This window comes from Coregonus clupeaformis, unplaced genomic scaffold (genome assembly GCF_020615455.1).
Source record: "Coregonus clupeaformis isolate EN_2021a unplaced genomic scaffold, ASM2061545v1 scaf0213, whole genome shotgun sequence".
In the NCBI taxonomy this organism is placed as follows: domain Eukaryota; kingdom Metazoa; phylum Chordata; class Actinopteri; order Salmoniformes; family Salmonidae; genus Coregonus; species Coregonus clupeaformis.
This window is the reverse complement of record NW_025533668.1, coordinates 296,768-318,765: the sequence shown is the minus strand read 5'-3', so window position 1 is coordinate 318,765 and position 21,998 is coordinate 296,768. Positions and strand designations below refer to the sequence as shown.

General features: G+C 42.3%; 1 protein-coding gene across 1 annotated transcript; it reads left to right on the top strand.

The window, feature by feature from the left end:
• The first annotated feature begins 1,985 nt into the window (after positions 1–1,985).
• LOC121566445 (caspase-14-like) lies at positions 1,986–13,094 on the top strand. The gene is made up of 5 exons (XM_041876479.2): positions 1,986–2,277; positions 10,712–10,928; positions 11,042–11,155; positions 11,271–11,383; positions 11,499–13,094. The coding sequence occupies exons 1-5, from the start codon at positions 2,122–2,124 to the stop codon at positions 11,670–11,672; spliced, it is 774 nt and encodes a 257-aa protein (XP_041732413.2). The 5' UTR covers positions 1,986–2,121; the 3' UTR covers positions 11,673–13,094.
• The last annotated feature ends 8,904 nt before the right edge of the window (positions 13,095–21,998 follow it).

The window sequence follows — 21,998 nt, the reverse complement described above, 5'->3', positions numbered from 1 at the left end:
ATGCGAGTTCCGTCTAAACAATCGCACAGAACAGTCCAGGGCTACATAGGGGTGGTGATGAGGTGCAGGTGCGCTGGAGGTAATTTTTATTTATTTTTTATTTAACCTTTATTTAACTAGGCAAGTCAGTTAAGAACACATTCTTATTTACAATGACGGCCTACACCGGCCAAACCCGGACGACGCTGGACCAATTGTGCGCCGCCCAATGGGACTCCCAATCACGGCGGGTTGTGATACAGCCTGGAATCAAACCAGGGGGTCTGTGGTGACGCCTCAAGCACTGAGATGCAGTGCCTTAGGGTGGGTTGGGTTTCCATTCCGGTGTTGCCGAGGTGGTGCGCTCAGACCGGTGGCTCAGTAGACCAGCGAATCAGAGCGCCGGGAGGAGACGTGACATCAACTCTTTATTTACAACTGGCTGGGAAGTCAATTTTCAAATCTGTCAGGACTGTATAATAGTGAATGAATTGACACGCTCCCTGGGGGAAGGTACTGATTAGTAATTGGAATTTTAAAAATCAACTCACCATTTGCTTTATTTAGTCAATAGAGTCAACTCACCATTTGCTTTATTTAGTCAATAGTCAACTCACCATTTGCTTCATGTAGTCAATAGTCAACTCACCATTTGCTTTATGTAGTCAATAGAGTCAACTCACCATTTGCCTTTCCATGTTGTCCACAAGAGTGTTGTTTCAAATTTTCACTCTCAATGTTTGTGTCTTTTCACCTACACCCGCGTCAGGAAAGTTCAGGTACTTTCCAAAGACTTGGAACTTCCCCCGACCTTAATGAACAGCAGTAAACCACTCATATAAAGTCTCTGCTGTAAACAATTCACACCCTTTCAGTTTCAGTATGAGTGCTTGTTGTTATGCTTGGCGTGAAGCCAATATTATTACCCTGTCCTCTTCGCATGATACGGGTCTTATTGAGAGATACAGTGCCTTCAGAAAGCATTCATACCCCCTTGATTTATTCCACATTTTGTTGTGTTACAGACTGAATTCAAAATTGATTAAAATGTATTTTTTTTCCTCTCTCACCCATCTACACACACAATACCCCATAATGACAAAGTGAAAACATGTTTTTAGATGTTTGCAAATGTATTGACAATTAAATACAGAAATATCTCATTTACAAAGGTATTCACACCCCTGAGTCAATACATGTTAAATTCACCTTCGTCAGTGATTACAGCTGTGAGTCTTTCTGGGTAAGTCTCTAAAGAGCTTTACACACCTGGATTGTACAATATTTGCACATTATTATTTTTTTAAATTCTTCAAGCTCTGTCAAGTTGGTAGTTGATCATTGCTAGACAGGCATTTTCATGTCTTGCAATAGATTTTCATGCCAATTTAGGTCAAAACTGTAACTAGGCCACTCAATGACATTTCAATGTCGTCTTGGTAAGCAACTCCAGTGTATATTTGGCCTTGTGTTTTAGGTTATTGTCCATCATCTGAACTGGCCTTCAGCATTTACCATTACATCCCATTGAGACTGTTTTTCTAAAGCATTCTGGGTTTGTTGCAAAACGTATGAGTATCCCCCCGCATATTCATATGTACATTGCAAATGCAACAATAATCAAATGAGAAACCAATTTCAACCAATCTTAGATTGGTACATACATTTTTCGACTTCTACATTTAAAACAATCATTTTCATCCCATGGATGGTTAGTTGTAGCATCCATAGCTATGCATTTGAGAGTGGTTACGTTTCTCCTGCCCCATCCCTTAGATGTTTACCATAAGAAGTGTCACGGTGACCTATACTAATTGAAATGAGATTTTGTGTCTAAGCCTTTTCACATTTGTTGTAAAAGTTCATCAATGTTTTGGGGAAAATATCTGCATTCATATTTCAAGTCATTACAAAAGTTATGTCATCAAGGTAAAATAGGGTTGTGACACACTGTCACTATGACACACCCACTAATATGCAAAGTGTGTTCTTGTTCTAGCCTAGAATAGCCTCTGAGCTGTTTTGAGATCGATCTTTTTTGACTAGGTGTCGTTAGTGTGGAATCACTTTTGTTTTTCGATCTCTTAAAGTCAGCACTCAACACAAGAGCCGTATTGTTTAGGCTGAGAGCCAGGCTTCAAAATGGACAGATATGATTTAAGTGGCAAACGTGCAGCCTTGATAATGTGCGGTGGGGGTAGACCGGGCTCTGAGTATGACGTTAAAAGAATAAAGGAGTTCTGCAAACAGAATAAGTTTCCTGAATCTAGTTATAGGGTTGAATGCAAAACCAAAGAGGTAAGTCACGTCTATTCAATTCAGTGTTTTCTGTGAACAGGCAATCAATAACACTCTGATTGCAATAATTACTATTCAGAGAGGGGTAAACACTAACTAAGCTAACTTACGCTCAAGTCGAAAACAGCTTATTTCCTACTGAAGTTTCATCTAACTAGGCCTAGCATGAATGTTATCACTTATTATTGAGTTCAAGGACATAGACGTATTTTCCAGCTCGTGTCATTGACCTCTGATCAACCTTTATCTAACTCTACTTAACAACAACAAGGGAAACAAAACAACTAATAAAAAAAACAAAAAGTATGTAGAGGCGTAGTGCATGAAACTAAAACAGTGTTTACATTAGCGTCCATCATCTGAACTGGCCTTCAGCATTTACCATTACATCCCATTGAGACTGTTTTTCTAAAGCATTCTGGGTTTGTTGCAAAACGTATGAGTATCCCCCCGCATATTCATATGTACATTGCAAATGCAACAATAATCAAATGAGAAACCAATTTTAACCAATCTGGGATTGGTACATACATTTTTCAACTTTTACTTTTAAAACAATCATTTTGATCCCATGGATGGTTAGTTGTTCAAATCAAATTGTATTTGTCACATGTGCCGAATACAACAGGTGTAGACCTTACCGTGAAATGCTTACTGACAAGCCATAGCTATGCATTTGAGAGTGGTTACGTTTCTCCTGCCCCAATCCCTTAGATGTTTACCATAAGAAGTGGCACGGTGGACCTATACTAATTGAAATTAGATTTTTGTGTCTAAGCCTTTTCACATGTAACACAGGCGTTGTAAAAGTTCATCAATGTTTTGGGGAAAATATCTGCGTTCATATTTCAAGTCATTACAAAAGTTAAAAGAGGGGATCGCCCGTAAGGTGTGACACACTACCGCTATGACGCAACCAGTCAGACTGTATGTCACTACAAAGATGTCTTCTGGTTCAGTTCCCTATAGAGCCTCCGAGGTGTTTTGAGACGTTGTTCACTAGGTTAAGAGAGGGAAAGGCAAAACAAAGAAACAAAGAAAGAACACAAAACAACTCGTCCACAAAAGTGTTGTTTCAAAACGCCATGTTTGTGTCCTTTTGTCTACATCTGTGTCAGGAGTGGATACTTCTGGTACTTTCCACAGACAGTGCTCAGCACCTCCCCCTCAGTTTCAATATCAATGTTTGTTGTTATTTTTTGGCTTGAAGCCGATACAATGTCACCATATTTTTTTCAAAAGCATGATAAGGGGGGAGTTTGTTGACATTTCCATTGTGGAACAGAGGAATAGTGCTGTTTTGGTAATAGATGTTGGATGAAAGGTGTTCTTTGAAAACAGTGTACTGGAACAAACAAACAGCTAGTGTGACAACCTGGTCTCACAGCATTTCGTATTATTCTGTACATAAATCCGAGACTGTCACGCCCTGGCTCTGGGGACTCTGAAATGTTGAGCCAGGGTGTGTAGTTTTGTTGTTATATTTTCTATGTTTGTGTTCTAGATCGTTTAGATCTATGTTGGCCAGGGTGGTTCCCAATCAGAGGCAGCTGTATCTCGTTGTCTCTGTTTGGCACTAGTCGGTGTGGGATCTTATTCCGTTAAGGTTTGTTTTGTGTAACCTAGGACTTCACGTATCGTTTGTTTGTTGTTTTGTGTCGTGTTAAGTACTAAATAAAATGTACGCTTATCACGCTGCGCCTTGGTTCCACGAGTCATTAAACGATCGTGACAGAAGATCCCACCAAAAGAGGACCAAGCAGCGTGTCCAGGAACAGACAGCCTGGACCTGGGAGGAGATCCTGGACGGGAAGGGATCCTGGACTTGGGAGGAGATTCAGGCCGGAATGGATCGGCGTCCTTGGGAGGAGACTGTGGAGGCGCGCTATAGAGAGGAGCAGCGGCAACGCAGAGGGTACCGGCCGAGGAGGAAGCCCGAGAGACAGCCCCAAGAAAAAAAATTTGGGGGGCTAAAAGGGTGGTTGGCGGAGCCTAGGGTTAGAGCAGAGCCAACTCCCCGTACTCAGGCTAGGAAGCGTGTGACTGGGCAGGACTCACATATTGCTGTTCATTGGACCTTATGATCACTCAGCTGCACAGCTGATGCCTGCTGGACTGTTCCTTTACACGGTACCCTGTCCTGTTTATTCTGTTTAGTCTTAGCCCAAACGTTATCGCTATTTCCAGTTGTGTCTTAGCTCTCTCTAATAACACATGTGACTGCTTTATGCCTCTCTCCCATGTCAATTATGCCTTGCCTATTGCTGTTTGGGTTAGTTGTTATTATACAATTTCAATGTAGAACCCCTAGTCCCTCTCAAACTGCCTCATATAGTTCCTTTATTCCTCCCCCCATACACGCCGAGACCGGCTCAATCGATGCCTCAAATGACGCTCTCTCTTTCATTGTTACCCAACGCTTAGGGTTACCTGAACTGTACTCTTATCCTTCCATATCCTTTTCTGTACATAATGCCCTGAATCTTTTCTACAACGCCCGGAGAACTGCCCCCTTTATTCTATGTACCCAACGCACTAGAAGACCAGTTCTTAAAGCCTTTAGTCATATCCTTATTTTAGTCCTCCTCTGTTCCTCTGGTGATGTAGAGGCTAACCCAGGCCCTGCAGCCCCCAGTATCACTCCTACTCCCCAGGAGCTATCATTTGTTGACTTCTGTAACCGTAAAAGTCTTGGTTTTCTGCACATAAATATCAGAAGCCTCCTTCCTAAGTTTGAGTTATTCACTGCGTTAGCACACTCCGCCAACCCTGATGTTCTAGCAGTGTCTGAATCCTGGCTTAGGAAGGCCACCAAAAATTCTGAAATTTCCATCCCCAACTATAACATTTTCCGTCTAGATAGAACTGCCAAAGGGGGTGGAGTTGCAATCTACTGTAGAGATAGCCTGCAGAGCTCCATCATACTATCCAGGTCTGTGCCCAAACAGTTTGAGCTTCTACTCCTAAAAATCCACCTTTCCAGAAATAAATCTCTCACTGTTGCCGCTTGCTACAGACCCCCTCAGCCCCCAGCTGTGCCCTGGACACCATATGTGAATTGATTGCCCCCATCTATCCTCAGAGTTCGTACTGCTTGGTGACCTAAATTGGGATATGCTTAACACCCCGGCCATCCTACAATCTAAACTAGATGCCCTCAATCTCACACAAATTATCAACGAACCTACCAGGTACAACCCTAAATCCGTAAACATGGGTACCCTCATAGATATCATCCTGACTAACTTACCCTCTAAATACACCTCCGCTGTCTTCAACCAGGATCTCAGCGATCACTGCCTAATTGCCTGCGTCCGTAACGGGTCTGCGGTCAAACGACCACCCCTCATCACTGTCAAACGCTCCCAAAAACACTTCAGCGAGCAGGCCTTCCTAATTGACCTGGCCCAGGTATCCTGGATGGATATAGATCTCATTCCGTCAGTAGAGGATGCCTGGTTGTTCTTTAAAAGTAATTTCCTCTCAATCTTAAATAGACATGCCCCATTCAAAAAATACAGAACTAAGAACAGATATAGCCCCTGGTTCTCCTCAGACTTGACTGCCCTTGACCAGCACAAAAACATCCTGTGGCGTACTGCATTAGCATCAAATAGCCCCCGCGATATGCAACTTTTCAGGGAAGTTAGGAACCAATATACACAAGCAGTTAGGAAAGCAAAGGCTAACTTTTTTCAAACAGAAATTTGCATCCTGTAGCACTAACTCCAAAAAAGTTTTGGGACACTGTAAAGTCCATGGAAAATAAGAGCACTTCCTCCCAGCTGCCCACTGCACTGAGGCTAGGAAACACTATCACCACCGATAAATCTACAATAATCGAGAATTTCAACAAGCATTTTGCTACGGCTGGCCATGCTTTCCACCTGGCTACCACTACCCCGGCCACCAGCTCTGCACCCTCCGCTGCAACTTGTCCATGCCCCCCGCTTCTCCTTCACACAAATCCAGACAGCTGATGTTCTAAAAGAGCTGCAAAATCTGGACCCCTACAAATCATCTGGGCTAGACAATCTGGACCCTTTCTTTCTAAAACTAGCCGCCGAAATTGTCGCAACCCCTATTACTAGCCTGTTCAACCTCTCTTTCGTAACGTCTGAGATCCCCAGAGATTGGAAAGCTGCCGCGGTCATCCCCCTCTTCAAAGGGGGTGACACTCTAGATCCAAACTGTTACAGACCCATATCCATCCTGCCCTGTCTTTCAAAAGTTTTTGAAAGCCAAATCAACAAACAGATCACCGACCATTTCGAATCCCACCGTACCTTCTCCGCTATGCAATCCGGTTTCCGAGCTGGTCATGGGTGCACTTCAGCCACGCTCAAGGTCCTAAACGATATTATAACCGCGATCGATAATAGACAGTACTGTGCAGCCGTTTTCATTGACCTGGCCAAGGCTTTCGACTCTGTCAACCACCGCATTCTTATTGGCAGACTAAATAGCCTTGGTTTCTCAAATGACTGCCTCGCCTGGTTCACCAACTACTTCTCAGATAGAGTTCAATGTGTCAAATCGGAGGGCCTGTTGTCTGGACCTATGGCAGTCTCTATGGGGGTGCCACAGGGTTCAATTCTTGGGCCGACTCTTTTCTCTGTGTATATCAATGACGTCGCTCTTGCTGCTGGTGACTCTCAGATCCACCTCTACGCAGACGACACCATTTTGTATACATCTGGCCCTTCATTGGACACTGTGTTAACAAACCTCCAAACGAGCTTCAATTCCATACAACACTCCTTCAGTAGCCTCCAACTGCTCTTAAACACTAGTAAAACTAAATGCATGCTCTTCAACCGAACGCTGCTTGCACCCGCCCACCCGACTAGAATCACTACTCTAGACGGGTCTGACCTAGAGTATGTGGACAACTACAAATATCTAGGTGTCTGGTTAGACTGTAAACTCTCCTTCCAGACTCACATTAAGAATCTCCAATCCAAAGTTAAATCTAGAATCGGTTTCCTATTTCGCAACAAAGCCTCCTTCACTCATGCTGCCAAACATGCCCTCGTAAAACTGACTATCCTACCGATCCTTGACTTCGGCGATGTCATTTACAAAATAGCCTCCAACACTCTACTCAGCAAATTGGATGTTGTCTATCACAGTGCCATCCGTTTTGTCTCCAAAGCCCCATATAATACCCACCACTGTGACCTGTACGCTCTTGTTGGCTGGTCCTCACTACATATTCGTCGCCAAACCCACTGGCTCCAGGCCATCTATAAATCACTGCTAGGCAAATCCCCGCCTTATCTTAGCTCATTGGTCACCATAGCAACACCCACCCGTAGTCTGCGCTCCAGCGGGTATATCTCACTGGTCATCCCCAAAGCCAACACCTCCTTTGGCCGCAATTCCTTCCAGTTCTCTGCTGCCAATGACTGGAACAAATTGCAAAAATCTCTGAAGCTGGAGACACTTATCTCCCTCACTAACTTTAAGCATCAGTTGTCACAGCACCTTACCGATCACTGCACCTGTACACAGCCCATCTGAAATTAGCCCGCCCAACTACCTCATCCCTATATTGTTATTTATTTTGCTCATTTGTACCCCAGTATCTCTATTTGCACACCATCTCTTGCACATCATTCCAGTGTTATTACTAAATTGTAATTATTTTGCACTATAGCCTATTTTATTGCCTTACCTCCATAACTTGCTAAATTTGCACACTGTATATTATATGTATTTCTGTTGTATTTTTGACTTTGTTTTGTTTTACCCCATATGTAACTCTGTGTTGTTGTTTTTATCGCACTGCTTTGCTTTATCTTGGCCAGGTCGCAGTTGTAAATGAGAACTTGTTCTCAACTGGTTTACCTGGTTAAATAAAGGTGAAATAAATAAAATAAAAAATGCGGTGCCACGTACTGTGCCGCGAGTGTTCCGGCACAGTCCTGTACGTCCTGTGCTAGCACCACGCACGTGTCGTGCAAAGATGGGCATTCAGCCAGGACGGGGTGTGCCGGCTCAACGCTCGTGGTCTCCAGTATGCCTCCTCGGTCCCGTATATCCTGCGCCAGTGCCACGTGCTGTAGCGCCAGTACGAGTGCACAGCCCCGTACGTCCTGTGCTGATGCCTCACACGTATTGTGTGGAAGTAGGCATTCAGCCAGGACGGGTTGTGTCAGCTCTCCGCTCCAGACCTCCAGTCCGCTTCCACAGTTCGGCCCGGCCCGTTCCGGCTCCCCGCACCAAGCCAGTGGTGCGTGTTCCCAGTCCAGCCCGGCCTGTTCCGGCTCCCCGCACCAAGCCAGTGGTGCGTGTTCCCAGTCCGGTCCGGCTTGTTCCTGTCCCTCGCGCCAAAACAGTGGTGCACGTCGCCAGCCCGAACCAGCCTGTTCCTGCCCCTCGCGCCCAGTCAGTGGTGCGCGTCGCCAGCCCGGTCCGGCCTGTTCCTGCCCCTCACACCAAGCCAGTGGTGCGCGTCGCCAGCCCGGTCCGGCCTGTTCCTGCCCCTCACACCAAGCCAGTGGTGCGCGTCGCCAGCCCGGTCCGGCCTGTTCCTGCTCCCAGCATCAAGCCAGTGGTGCGCGTCGCCAGCCCGGTCCGCCCGTTCCTGCTCCCCGCACCAAGCCAGTGGTGCGGCGTCGTCAGCCCGTCCGGCCCGTTCCTGCTCCCCGCACCAAGCCAGTGGTGCGCGTCGTCAGACCGGTCCGGTCGTTTTCTCCCCGCACCAAGCCAGTGGTGCGCGTCGTCAGCCCGGTCCGGCCCGTTCTGCTCCCCGCACCAAGCCAGTGGTGCGCGTCGCCAGCTTCGGTCCGGCCCGTTCCTGCTCCCCGCACGAAGCCAGTGGTGCGTGTGTCCAGTCCGCACGGCCCGTGCCTGTTCAACCGGGTCGTGGTCGGCACCGGTCAGCTGCTCCACTCGGAGCCAGAGCAATCCGCTCCACCGGGGTCCGGTCCAACTCCAGTCAGCGGATCCACTCCGAGCCAGAGCAATCCGCTCCACCGGTGTCCAGTCCAGCTCGGCCAGCGGCTCCAGTCCGGAGCCTGTACGGTTTGATCCACCGTCGTCGGGTCCAGCTCCCAGTCAGCGGTGCCAGACCAGATCAGGGGCGCAACGGGAGGTGGAGAGAAAGTGGTGGTCACGCCCGGAGCCGGATCCGCCTCCGAGGCGGAATGCCCACCCGGCCCCTACCCTGTTGTGTTTGTGTGGCGCGTCGCAGTCCCGCGCCTTTGGGGGGGTACTGTCACGCCCTGGCTCTGGGGACTCTGAAATGTTGAGCCAGGGTGTGTAGTTTCGTTGTTATATTTTCTATGTTGATGTTCTAGATCGTTTAGATCTATGTTGGCCGGGGTGGTTCCCAATCAGAGGCAGCTGTATCTCGTTGTCTCTGATTGGGGACCATACTTAGGCAGCCGTTTGGCACTAGTCGGTGTGGGATCTTGTTCCGTTAAGGTTTGTTTTGTGTAACCTAGGACTTCACGTATCGTTTGTTTGTTGTTTTGTGTTGTGTTAAGTACTAAATAAAATGTACGCTTATCACGCTGCGCCTTGGTTCCACGAGTCATTAAACAATCGTGACAGAGACTCTCTATATAGTATGATATGTATGGTATGTATTAATTTGTGAATGCCCATCACCTATTTTATGATATGTTACAAATTACAATTCATATTATATGTTATGAATTTGCGAAACGTACAATATGTTACGAATTTGCAAAACATATATATTATGAATTCTAGCTAGCTTGGAACTAGCATTAGCTAGCTGGCTAATGTTGGCTAGGCTAAGGGTTAGGGGTTAGGGTTAAGGTTAGGAGTTAGGTTAAAGGGTTAGGGGAAACGTTAGCTAAAAGGGTTAGGGTTAGGGGAAGGTTTAGCTAAAATGGTTAAGGTTAGGGTTTGGGGAAGGTTTAGCTAACATGCTAAGTAGTTCCAAGGTAGCTAAAAAGTAATAAGTAGTTAAAAAGTTGCTAATTAGCTAAGATGCTAAAGTTGTCCGTGATGCGATTCAAACGTTTGGGTTATACGCCCACCCATCCACCCCAAATTACCACCCTACTTTCGTTTTTGCCTTAAGTAACCATCTGTCTTATGTTGTCATACCAAACATAAGCTATCATATCAATTTGAGTGTCACATCTTTTTCGTTTACTATGTTACGTCTAGTCTATGAGACCAGGCTTAGTGTGAGCAATGCAAATGAATGAGAGGTAAAATAATAACAATAATAATAATACATCGATAAGGGAGAGAAAAGCATTACAAAGAATGAACACAACATCTATTCTATTGTTTTACTATAGACCATGTTGTTCTTCTTTTAACCCCCTAGGACTTAAGAGTAATTAGTGCTGAAATCAATACTTTTTTGTTAACCAAAGGATTTGAAAGAAAACAAACATTTGAACCCAGGTCTGGAATCTCATTCCCTGCTGTATTTGACAAATTTCAGGACGTAACTGATGCACTGAAGTCATTTCGAGACAACCTGAGCGGTGACGTCAGTTGCCTCGCAATGTTTATCATGGCCCATGGTGCACTTGGACACATTGAAGTCAATGATGAAGAGGTTCTGGATCTAGAGGAAATCTACCAGATGTTTAACAACAGCCAGTGTCCAGCCCTCCGTGAGAAACCAAAGCTCTTCGTTGTGCAAGCCTGTAGGGGAGGTGTGTCTCTTTACATATTGGTGTTTGAAAGCTTGTGATTTTTGTTTACATTGCTGGTATAATGTTTATTGATAAATACACCATTTGTCTCTATTTACTGTATTTATTTTCAGTGAAGGAACGTCCTAAAGACCCTTACACAGATGGAGGTAGATCTTCTGGTGCGTTCTCAAAAAGGTTGCTTCCCACCGAGTCTGACTCCATGGAAGTGTATGCAGTACCTCCAGGTTAATTATTTCACATAACTGAGTAGGCTATATCCTTCATGTAATAATGTAATGTCCGTTTTTTTAGTAACCTTTTTTTCTGAAGGATGTCTCTTTTCTTTTTTTTTTATCACAGGAAAACTTGCCATCAGACACCCGGACAGAGGATGCCCATTGTTTGAAGAGATGCACAAAGTGTTTACTAAGGATTCAGTCGTTAACCATGATGTGTATGAACTCTTCACAGAGGTCAGTATGGTTGATGGAGAAACATGCTCATAAAGTCACATGATGGACATCGGCAAAAATTCCTTTAAAGGGGGTTACGTTGTATTATTATTATTATTTTTGAATCTTTTTCCAGGTGAACCGACGGCTGGGTCAAAGGAAGGATGGTAGAAAGGACGGATACGAACATGATGATTTCATGGCAACATTAGGAGACATCAAGAGAAACACATCGCCAGTAGAATCATCTGATGATATAGGGCGCTCTCTTCAAATCGTGACCAATCTGACCAAAAAGTTGTACCTCTGATAGGGAGATGGGAGGAGGAGGGAGAAGGCTATAGGCACCCTTTGAATACAGTATACTTTGGTTCAAAGGGACATTCACTTTTGAATGGCAAGATTGCTGCCTTCACTCTGATCAGGATATATTAATAGTTTAAGCCACTAAGAGTGAAATATTGAAAATAATGGACCTGGGCCCGGTTTCCCAAAAAGCATCTTAAGGCTTTGTTTACCTTAAGCCGTATTCACATTGGCAGTTTAAAGTGACTTTCTATCTTCCTAGATCTTTTCTCCATCTTGGCAGTGCCATTAATCACCATAGCGATAAAGGCCACAAAGTCCACCTTCTTAACCTTTAAAATGTCAGGATCATCTTGGTGCAACCCCTGCAGCTTGTATTGAAGGCCTATCCATCACCATGGACTCTTCAGGAGCACCATTCAAACCCTCAACCCTTTGAACCGCTGCTGCATAGGAAATGCTCTGTACAACCCTAACTTTGGCAACCTCCTTTTCTTTCACCCTTGTCGGGCATTCAAAAGACGTGGCTTCATGGTTCCCACGACAATTGCAACATTTCACTTTTTCATCACTTTTATATAACACATTAAATGATATTTTCCACAACTTGGACATCTCGGGTTTCTCCCGTATGCAAACCCTTGACACATGACCAAAAGCTTTACAGTGAACACATTGCATTGGTCTTGGGATAAATGCTCTGACTTTGTAGTTTAATATACCCCAACTGCACTTGAGTAGGGAGAGACTCCATATCAAAAAACAAAAGAACAGATAAACTCTTCACTTTTTCATCATTCACCACTCGATTTATCAAACGTGCATCCCCCCTTGAGGGGTGCCGTGTTCCGAAGAGACACACACACGACACTTCAAACTTTTAAAAATCGGGAGAGCCGCAACACACGTTCCTTCTGATCCGCAGAAGTACCGTAAAATCACAACAAACCCGCCTCTCTCGTGATCCTCACATCCTCCTTCACTTTACCCATCACTAGCTCCGCCAGTTTGGATAGCTGAAATGGATTCTTCAAGATTGGTATTTCAATAAGCTGCTCCTCATTAACACGCCTTACAAGATATAAAGGGACATTCTCTTTACTGTACTCTACTTTGCTCCTTTTTCCATTATGTTGAACAATACTCCAATCCTCCTTGATTCTACCGCCATTAGATTCACAATCCAGTTCATCGTCCGCCTCCGCCATCTTTTCCCTGTCACGTCCCATTGCTGAGTTGCTAGCTAGCTGACGTCCTAGTTAGCTGCCTCTCTTCCCGAGTTCCTGGTTCGCTCGAAATGATTGAATAACATGTATGTGTACATTAATTTTGCCACGTTTAATTATCCTAAGCAGCTACGTTAATTCTCCTAACCTGCTACGTTAATTCTCCTAAACAGCTACGTTAATTCTCCTAACCTGTGTGGGAAATTATTCTCTTATATTTTAGATGTGCTGTTAGCTTAATAAGAAAGCATTCATGATTAAACATAAAAGGTTTGTACTGTACTGATATAGACTGTTTAACATAACAAGCTGTGATTCATGTGAGGAGCTGTTAGGGAGTAGGGTGAGATAAGGCTTATGACTCACACTGCCTCTTTGTTGAACCGTCCAAGGACGTAGGTACAAAGAGTACAGTTAGGGTGGGAAAGTACAGGGGAACTGTGTCTATGGGTGCTGACTCTCTGGACTAGTTGCAAAACAACCAACACCTGGCAACAGTGAAGCGCCAAGGGCCTGGGACCAGCCTGTGCGCCAACGATAGGCTGAGTAAGTCTAAACCACGCTCAGTCTCTACTCTGATTGGCCAGCAGGGAGCGGGAACTATCTCTGTCAGAGTATTTAAAGAAGAACTTATAACAATGGATCAGTTCTCTGAGTGCCTTGCGTGGTATTTCAGTGGACCCGTATATACGAACATCATATTTACCATTGAAGTGTTTTGCATTAATTAAAATACTAGTCTATTATAGAAGACGTGTATTGACCTCTTTTTGTTCCAATACCAGATTTGAATTGACGCAACTTAACATAGACTTCCCCAAAATAACATGGTCGCTGTGGTAGAACGTTTATTTTGAATGGTGATTTGTGCATGTATCAAAATCCCATCAGGTAGCCCGATTTCAGATGTCATGTAAACGAGATTATTAGGGAAATGGTTCTTCTTGCACAGCTTGTAAACGTTAAATATCAAAAGATTATATCAATCATACTACTCAGTGCCGGCCGTGTTCCTATTGGTCAGTCACCGGGATCGGCTTGTAACACCAGCCATATTAAACGATAAAGGCAAACAAAAAAAGACACTGACATAACTTTGTCTCAGCTATAAGAGGTGGTTGTTTTCTTGTTGTTTCTTCAATAAAGGTTTGATGAAAACCATTAACACAAAAAACGAATATGTAAAAAAATAAATAAATAATATTCAAACAGTTGGTCAAACTTAAAAATCTCTATCTATTAGTTGTCCCCAGATGTGTTAATAACTTCACTCTTCTTCTTCTTTGGTATATCATGGCGTTCACACATTTGTTTGTACATCCCGCCATCTACTGTTCAGTAACGTGTAGTAGATCAAGTTACATTTTGTGATAAAAAATAACTAAAAAGGAAGGGGGAAAGGAATGCACCACCAACTAACATCTATATACCACTATTACATATCACCAACTAACATCTATATACCACTATTACATATCACCAACTAACATCTATATACCACTATTACATACCACCAACTAACATCTATACCACTTTTACATACTACCAACTAACATCTATATACCACTATTACATATCACCAACTAACATCTATATACCACTATTACATATCACCAACTAACATCTATATACCACTATTACATACCACCAACTAACATCTATATACCACTATTACATACCACCAACTAACATCTATATACCACTATTACATACCACCAACTAACATCTATATACCACTATTACATATCACCAACTAACATCTATATACCACTATTACATACCACCAACTAACATCTATATACCACTATTACATACCACCAACTAACATCTATATACCACTATTACATATCACCAACTAACATCTATATACCACTATTACATATCACCAACTAACATCTATATACCACTATTACATACCACCAACTAACATCTATATACCACTATTACATACCACCAACTAACATCTATATACCACTATTACATACCACCAACTAACATCTATATACCACTATTACATATCACCAACTAACATCTATATACCACTATTACATACCACCAACTAACATCTATATACCACTATTACATACCACCAACTAACATCTATATACCACTATTACATACCACCAACTAACATCTATATACCACTATTACATACCACCAACTAACATCTATATACAACTATTACATACCACCAACTAACATCTATACCACTTTTACATACCACCAACTAACATCTATATACCACTATTACATATCACCAACTAACATCTATATACCACTATTACATATCACCAACTAACATCTATATACCACTATTACATATCACCAACTAACATATATATACCACTATTACATACCACCAACTAACATCTATATACCACTATTACATACCACCAACTAACATCTATATACCACTATTACATACCACCAACTAACATCTATATACCACTATTACATATCACCAACTAACATCTATATACCACTATTACATACCACCAACTAACATCTATATACCACTATTACATACCACCAACTAACATCTATATACCACTATTACATATCACCAACTAACATCTATACACCACTATTACATATCACCAACTAACATCTATATACCACTATTACATATCACCAACTAACATCTATACACCACTATTACATATCACCAACTAACATCTATATACCACTATTACATATCACCAACTAACATCTATATACCACTATTACATACCACCAACTAACATCTATATACCACTATTACATATCACCAACTAACATCTATATACCACTATTACATATCACCAACTAACATCTATACCACTATTACATACCACCAACTAACATCTATATCCACTATTACTTACCACCAACTAACATCTATATACCACTATTACATATCACCAACTAACATCTATATACCACTATTACATACCACCAACTAACATCTAAATACCACTATTACATACCACCAACTAACATCTATATACAACTATTACATACCACCAACTAACATCTATACCACTATTACATACCACCAACTAACATCTATACCACTATTACATACCACCAACTAACATCTATATACCACTATTACATACCACCAACTAACATCTATACCACTTTTACATACTACCAACTAACATCTATATACCACTATTACATATCACCAACTAACATCTATATACCACTATTACATATCACCAACTAACATCTATATACCACTATTACATACCACCAACTAACATCTATATACCACTATTACATACCACCAACTAACATCTATATACCACTATTACATACCACCAACTAACATCTATATACCACTATTACATACAACCAACTAACATCTATATACCACTATTACATACCACCAACTAACATCTATATACCACTATTACATACCACCAACTAACATCTATACCACTTTTACATACTACCAACTAACATCTATATACCACTATTACATATCACCAACTAACATCTATACACCACTATTACATACCACCAACTAACATCTATATACCACTATTACATATCACCAACTAACATCTATATACAACTATTACATACCACCAACTAACATCTATATACCACTATTACATATCACCAACTAACATCTATATACCACTATTACATATCACCAACTAACATCTATACACCACTATTACATATCACCAACTAACATCTATATACCACTATTACATACCACCAACTAACATCTATATACCACTATTACATACCACCAACTAACATCTATATACCACTATTACATACCACCAACTAACATCTATATACCACTATTACATATCACCAACTAACATCTATATACCACTATTACATACCACCAACTAACATCTATACACCACTATTACATATCACCAACTAACATCTAAATACCACTATTACATACCACCAACTAACATATACACTACCGTTCAAAAGTTTGGGGTCACATAGAAATGTCCTTGTTTTCGAAAGAAAAGCATTTTTTGTCCATTAAAATAACATCAAATTGATCAGAAATACAGTGTAGACATTGTTAATGTTGTAAATGGCTACTGTAGCTGGAAACGGCTTATTTTTTATGGAATATCTACATAGGCGTACAGAGGCGCATTATCAGCAACCATCAGTCCTGTGTTCCAATGGCACATTGTGTTTGCTAATCCAAGTTTATCATTTTAAAAGGCTAATTGGAAAATTAGAAAACCCTTTTGCAATTATGTTAGCACGGCTGAAAACTGTTGTGCCGATTAAAGAAGCAATAAAACTGGCCTTCTTGAGACTAGTTGAGTATCTGGAGCATCAGCAATTGTTGGTTCGATTACAGGCTCAAAATGGCCAGAAACAAAGAACTTTCTTCTGAAACTCGTCAGTCTATTCTTGTTCTGAGAAATGAAGGCTATTCTATGCGAGAAATTGCCAAGAAACTGAAGATCTCGTACAACGCTGTGTACTACTCCCTTCAGAGAACAGCGCAAACTGGCTCTAACCAGAATAGAAAGAGGAGTGGGAGGCCCCAATGCACAACTGAGCAAGAGGACAAATACTCAGACTCCTGTGATTGGAGTTGAAAGGAGTCGACTCTTGCTCGACTCCTACACCTGTGGTTGGAGTCGTAGGAGTGGAATCTTGCTCAACTCCCAAAACACACTGAAACGGATGCGCACAACAGTGGAGGCTCCTCAGAGGAGGAAGGGGAGGGCCATCCTCTTCAGTGAATTTCATAAAAATTACAATTGTAAAAACATTGAAAAGTTATCCTTTTTAGATAAAGCTATACTAAATATATTCACGTCACTAAATAATTGATTAAAACACACTGTTTTGCAATGAAGGTCTACAGTAGCCTCAACAGCACTCTGTAGGGTAGCACCATGGTGTAGCCGGAGGACAGCTAGCTTCCGTCCTCCTCTTGGTACACTGACTTCAATACAAAACCTAGGAGGCTCTTGGTTCTCACCCCCTTCCATAGACTTACACAGTAATTATGACAACTTCCGGAGGACGTCCTCCAACCTATCAGAGCTCTTGCAGCATGAACTGACATGTTGTCCACCCAATCAAAGGATCAGAGAATGAATCTAGTGCTGAAAGCATAAGCTACAGCTAACTAGCACTGCAGTGCATAAAATGTGGTGAGTAGTTGATTCAAAGAGAAAGACAATAGTTGAAAAGTTTTCAACAAGTTAATTTCTTCAAAAATGAAGGAGAAGCAAGAGAGAGAGAGATAGAGAGAGAGAGTGATTGTATTTTTTTTTCACTGGGAGTTTCACTTACTTAGCTAGCAATTGCAGCTGGCTAGTTTGCCTACTCAAACACCCAGCTCAAACAGAGGGATGCTATGTTAGCTAGCTGGCTATGACTTTACAACACAACACTGGAACTCTTCCAAGTCAAGGTAAGCTTTTGGTATTACTAATTTATTGCCACTGGGGCCCGCCGGTGTAACTGCATACTGACTGTACACTGTAACATTACTGCATGATTGTAGCGGGTTTACTAACGCGTTAGTTCTATTAGCTATGTTGACTAGGACGTTACTTTAGCTAATATGGGGACAACGATATAGACTGTGTGTAGCGGTTATGATATGGTTTGTTTTGGAAAGGTTTTATCACCTGGTCACATACAGCTGATGTGTTGTTCATTGAAGTCCACAAACGAAGGGAAAAGGTGAGAGGAGGAGAGTGCATAGAGGCGAGAAGGAATACAACGTGGCTGCTATGAAAGTGAACTGTGTTTATGCATGATCAGGGGTGTATTCATTCCACCGATTCTATTGAACACGTTTCTTAAACGGAAGCAAACAAAACAGAGATAAAAAATACCTGAATTTGTCCAATAGAAACTCTCGTTTGCAACTGTTGGACTAATGATTACACCCTAGATAAGCTAGATGCAGGTAAGAGTGTGCAAGGCGTTATTGAATGTCACTGTCACCTCAAATTTGTTTCTCGACCTGTGTGCACCTACGTTGTAAACTTTCATTCATAGGCTAGGGTTGTAGCAACCTCATGATGGGTATAGGGAACATTTGAGTAACATGTTGTCGCCTAAACCTATCGCTGTTACATTGAGCTGGGTGAATGGAGTATTAAAGACAGTCATCCAATATACTGTAATAGGAATAAGGCCATGCTCATGAGAAAAAATAATCATCCTCCCACATCATAAACGGCACCAACCGCCACTGACACACACATACAGTGGCTTGTGAAAGTATTCACCCTCCTTGGTATTTTTCCTATTTTGTTGCCTTACAACTTCTAATTAGATTTTTTGGGGGGTTGTATCATTTGATTTACATCAACATGCCTACCACTGTGAAGATGCAAAATATTTTTTCTTGTGAAACAAACAAGAAATAAGACAAAAAAACTGAAAACTTGAGCGTGCATAACTATTCACCCCCCCAAAGTCAATACTTTGTAGAGCCACCTTTTGCAGCAATTACAGCTGCAAGTCTCTTGGGATATGTCTCTATAAACTTGGCACATCTAGCCACTGGGATTTTTGCCCATTCTTCAAGGCAAAACTGCTCCAGCTCCTTCAAGTTGGATGGGTTCCGCTGGTGTACAGCAATCTTTAAGTCATACCACAGATTCTCAATTGGATTGAGGTCTGGGCTTTGACTAGGCCATTCCAAGACATTTAAATGTTTCCCATTAAACCACTCAAGTGTTGATTTAGCAGTATGCTTAGGGTCATTGTCCTGCTGGAAGGTGAACCTCCATCCCAGTCTCAAATCTCTGGAAGATTGAAACAGGTTTCCCTCAAGAATTTCCCTGTATTTAGCGCCATCCATCATTCCTTCATTTCTGACCAGTTTCCCAGTCCCTGCCGATGAAAAACATCCCCACAGCATGATACTGCCACCACCATGCTTCACTGTGGGGATGGTGTTCTCTGGGTGATGAGAGGTGTTGGGTTTGCGCTAGACATAGCATTTTTCTTGATGGCCAAAAAACTCCACTTTCGTCTCATCTGACCAGAGTACCTTCTTCCATATGTTTGGGGAGTCTCCCACATGCCTTTTGGCGAACACCAAACGTGTTTACTTATATTTTTCTTTAAGCAATGGCTTTTTTCTGGCCACTCTTCCGTAAAGCCCAGCTCTGTGGAGTGTACAGCTTAAAGTGGTCCTATGGACAGATACTCCAATCTCCGCTGTGGAGCTTTGCAGCTCCTTCAGGGTTATCTTTGGTCTCTTTGTTGCCTCTCTGATTAATGCCCTCCTTGCCTGGTCCGTGAGTGTTGGTGGGCGGCCCTCTCTTGGCAGGTTTGTTGTGGTGCCATATTCTTTCCATTTCTTAATAATGGTTTTAATGGTGCTCCGTGGGATGTTCAAAGTTTCGGATATTTTTTTATAACCCAACCCTGATCTGTACTTCTCCACAACTTTGTCCCTGACCTGTTTGGGGAGCTCCTTGGTCTTCATGGTGCAGCTTGCTTGGTGGTGCCCCTTGCTTAGTGGTGTTGCAGACTCTGGGGCCTTTCAGAACAGGTGTATATATACTGAGATCATGTGACAGATCATGTGACACTTAGATTGCACACAGGTGGACTTTATTTAACTAATTATGTGACTTCTGAAGGTAATTGGTTGCACCAGATCTTATTTAGGGTCTTCATAGCAAAGGGGGTGAATATATATGCACGCATCACTTTTCCGTGTTTTATTTTTTTTCGAATTTTTTTGAAACAAGTTATTTTTTTCATTTCACTTCACCAATATGGACTATTTTGTATATGTCCATTACATGAAATCCAAATAAAAATCCATTTAAATTACAGGTTGTAATGCAACAAAAAAGGAAAAACACCAAGGGGGATGAATACTTTTGCAAGGCACTGTCCACACCACCTCATTATTGCATTCCTACTAGGAAGACTACATTTGCGTTCTAGAGGACTGACATGAGCATGACGCTGCCCATTTGCCTGTAAAAGGCCTATTTTGTTTGAATATAGAAGGTGATGTGTAGGAACTATACTGAACAAAAATATAAACGCAACATGTAAAGTGTTGGTCCCATGTTTCATGAGCTGAAATTAAAAGATCCCAGATATTTTCCATACTCACAAAAAGCTTATTTCTCTAAAATGTTGTGCACAAATTTTGTTCATGAGCATTTCTCCTTTGCCAAGATCATCCATTCATCTGACAAGTGTGGCATATCAATAAGCTGATTAAGCAGCATGATCATTACACAGGTGCACCTTGTGCTGGGGACAATAAAAGGCCACTCTAAAATGTGCAGTTTTGTCACACAACACAATGCCACAGATATCTCAAGTTTTAAAGGGGGGCGTGCAATTGGCGTGCTGACTGCAGGAATGTCCACCAGAGCGGTTGCTAGAGAATTGAATGTTAATTTCGCTACCATAAGCCGCCTCCAACGTCGTTTTAGAGAATTTGGCAGTACGTCCAACCGGCCTCACAACCGCAGACCACGTGTAACCACGCCAGCCCAGGACCTCCACATCTGGCTTCTTCACTTGCAGGATTGTCTGAGACCAGCCACCCGGACAGCTGATGAAACTGAGGAGTATTTCTGTCTGTAATAAAGCCCTTTTGTGGGGAAAAACTCATTCAGAGTGGGTGGGCCTGGCTCCAAGTGGGTGGGCCTATGCCCTCCCAGGCCCACCCATGGCTGCGCCCCTGCCTAGTCATGTGAAATCCATAGATTAGGGCCTATTGAATTTGTTTCAATTGACTGATTTCCTTATATGAACTGTAACTCAGTAAAAAAATTGAAATTGTTGCATGTTGCATTTATATTTTTGTAGTAGAACAGAGAGAATAACTATTCCCCTCTATGCTTTATATAGGAGTAGAACAGAGAATAACTATTCCCCTCTATGCTTTATATAGGAGTAGAACAGAGAATAACTATTCCCCTCTATGCTTTATATAGGAGTAGAACAGAGAGAATAACTATTCCCCTCTATGCTTTATATAGGAGTAGAACAGAGAATAATTAGTCCCCTCTATGCTTTATATAGGAGTAGAACATTTACAAAAAATGACATTTCACAGTTAAATGAATGAAAACCCACCCATCTTTAGGAGGACAGGAGTTCCAACAGAACGACAGCAT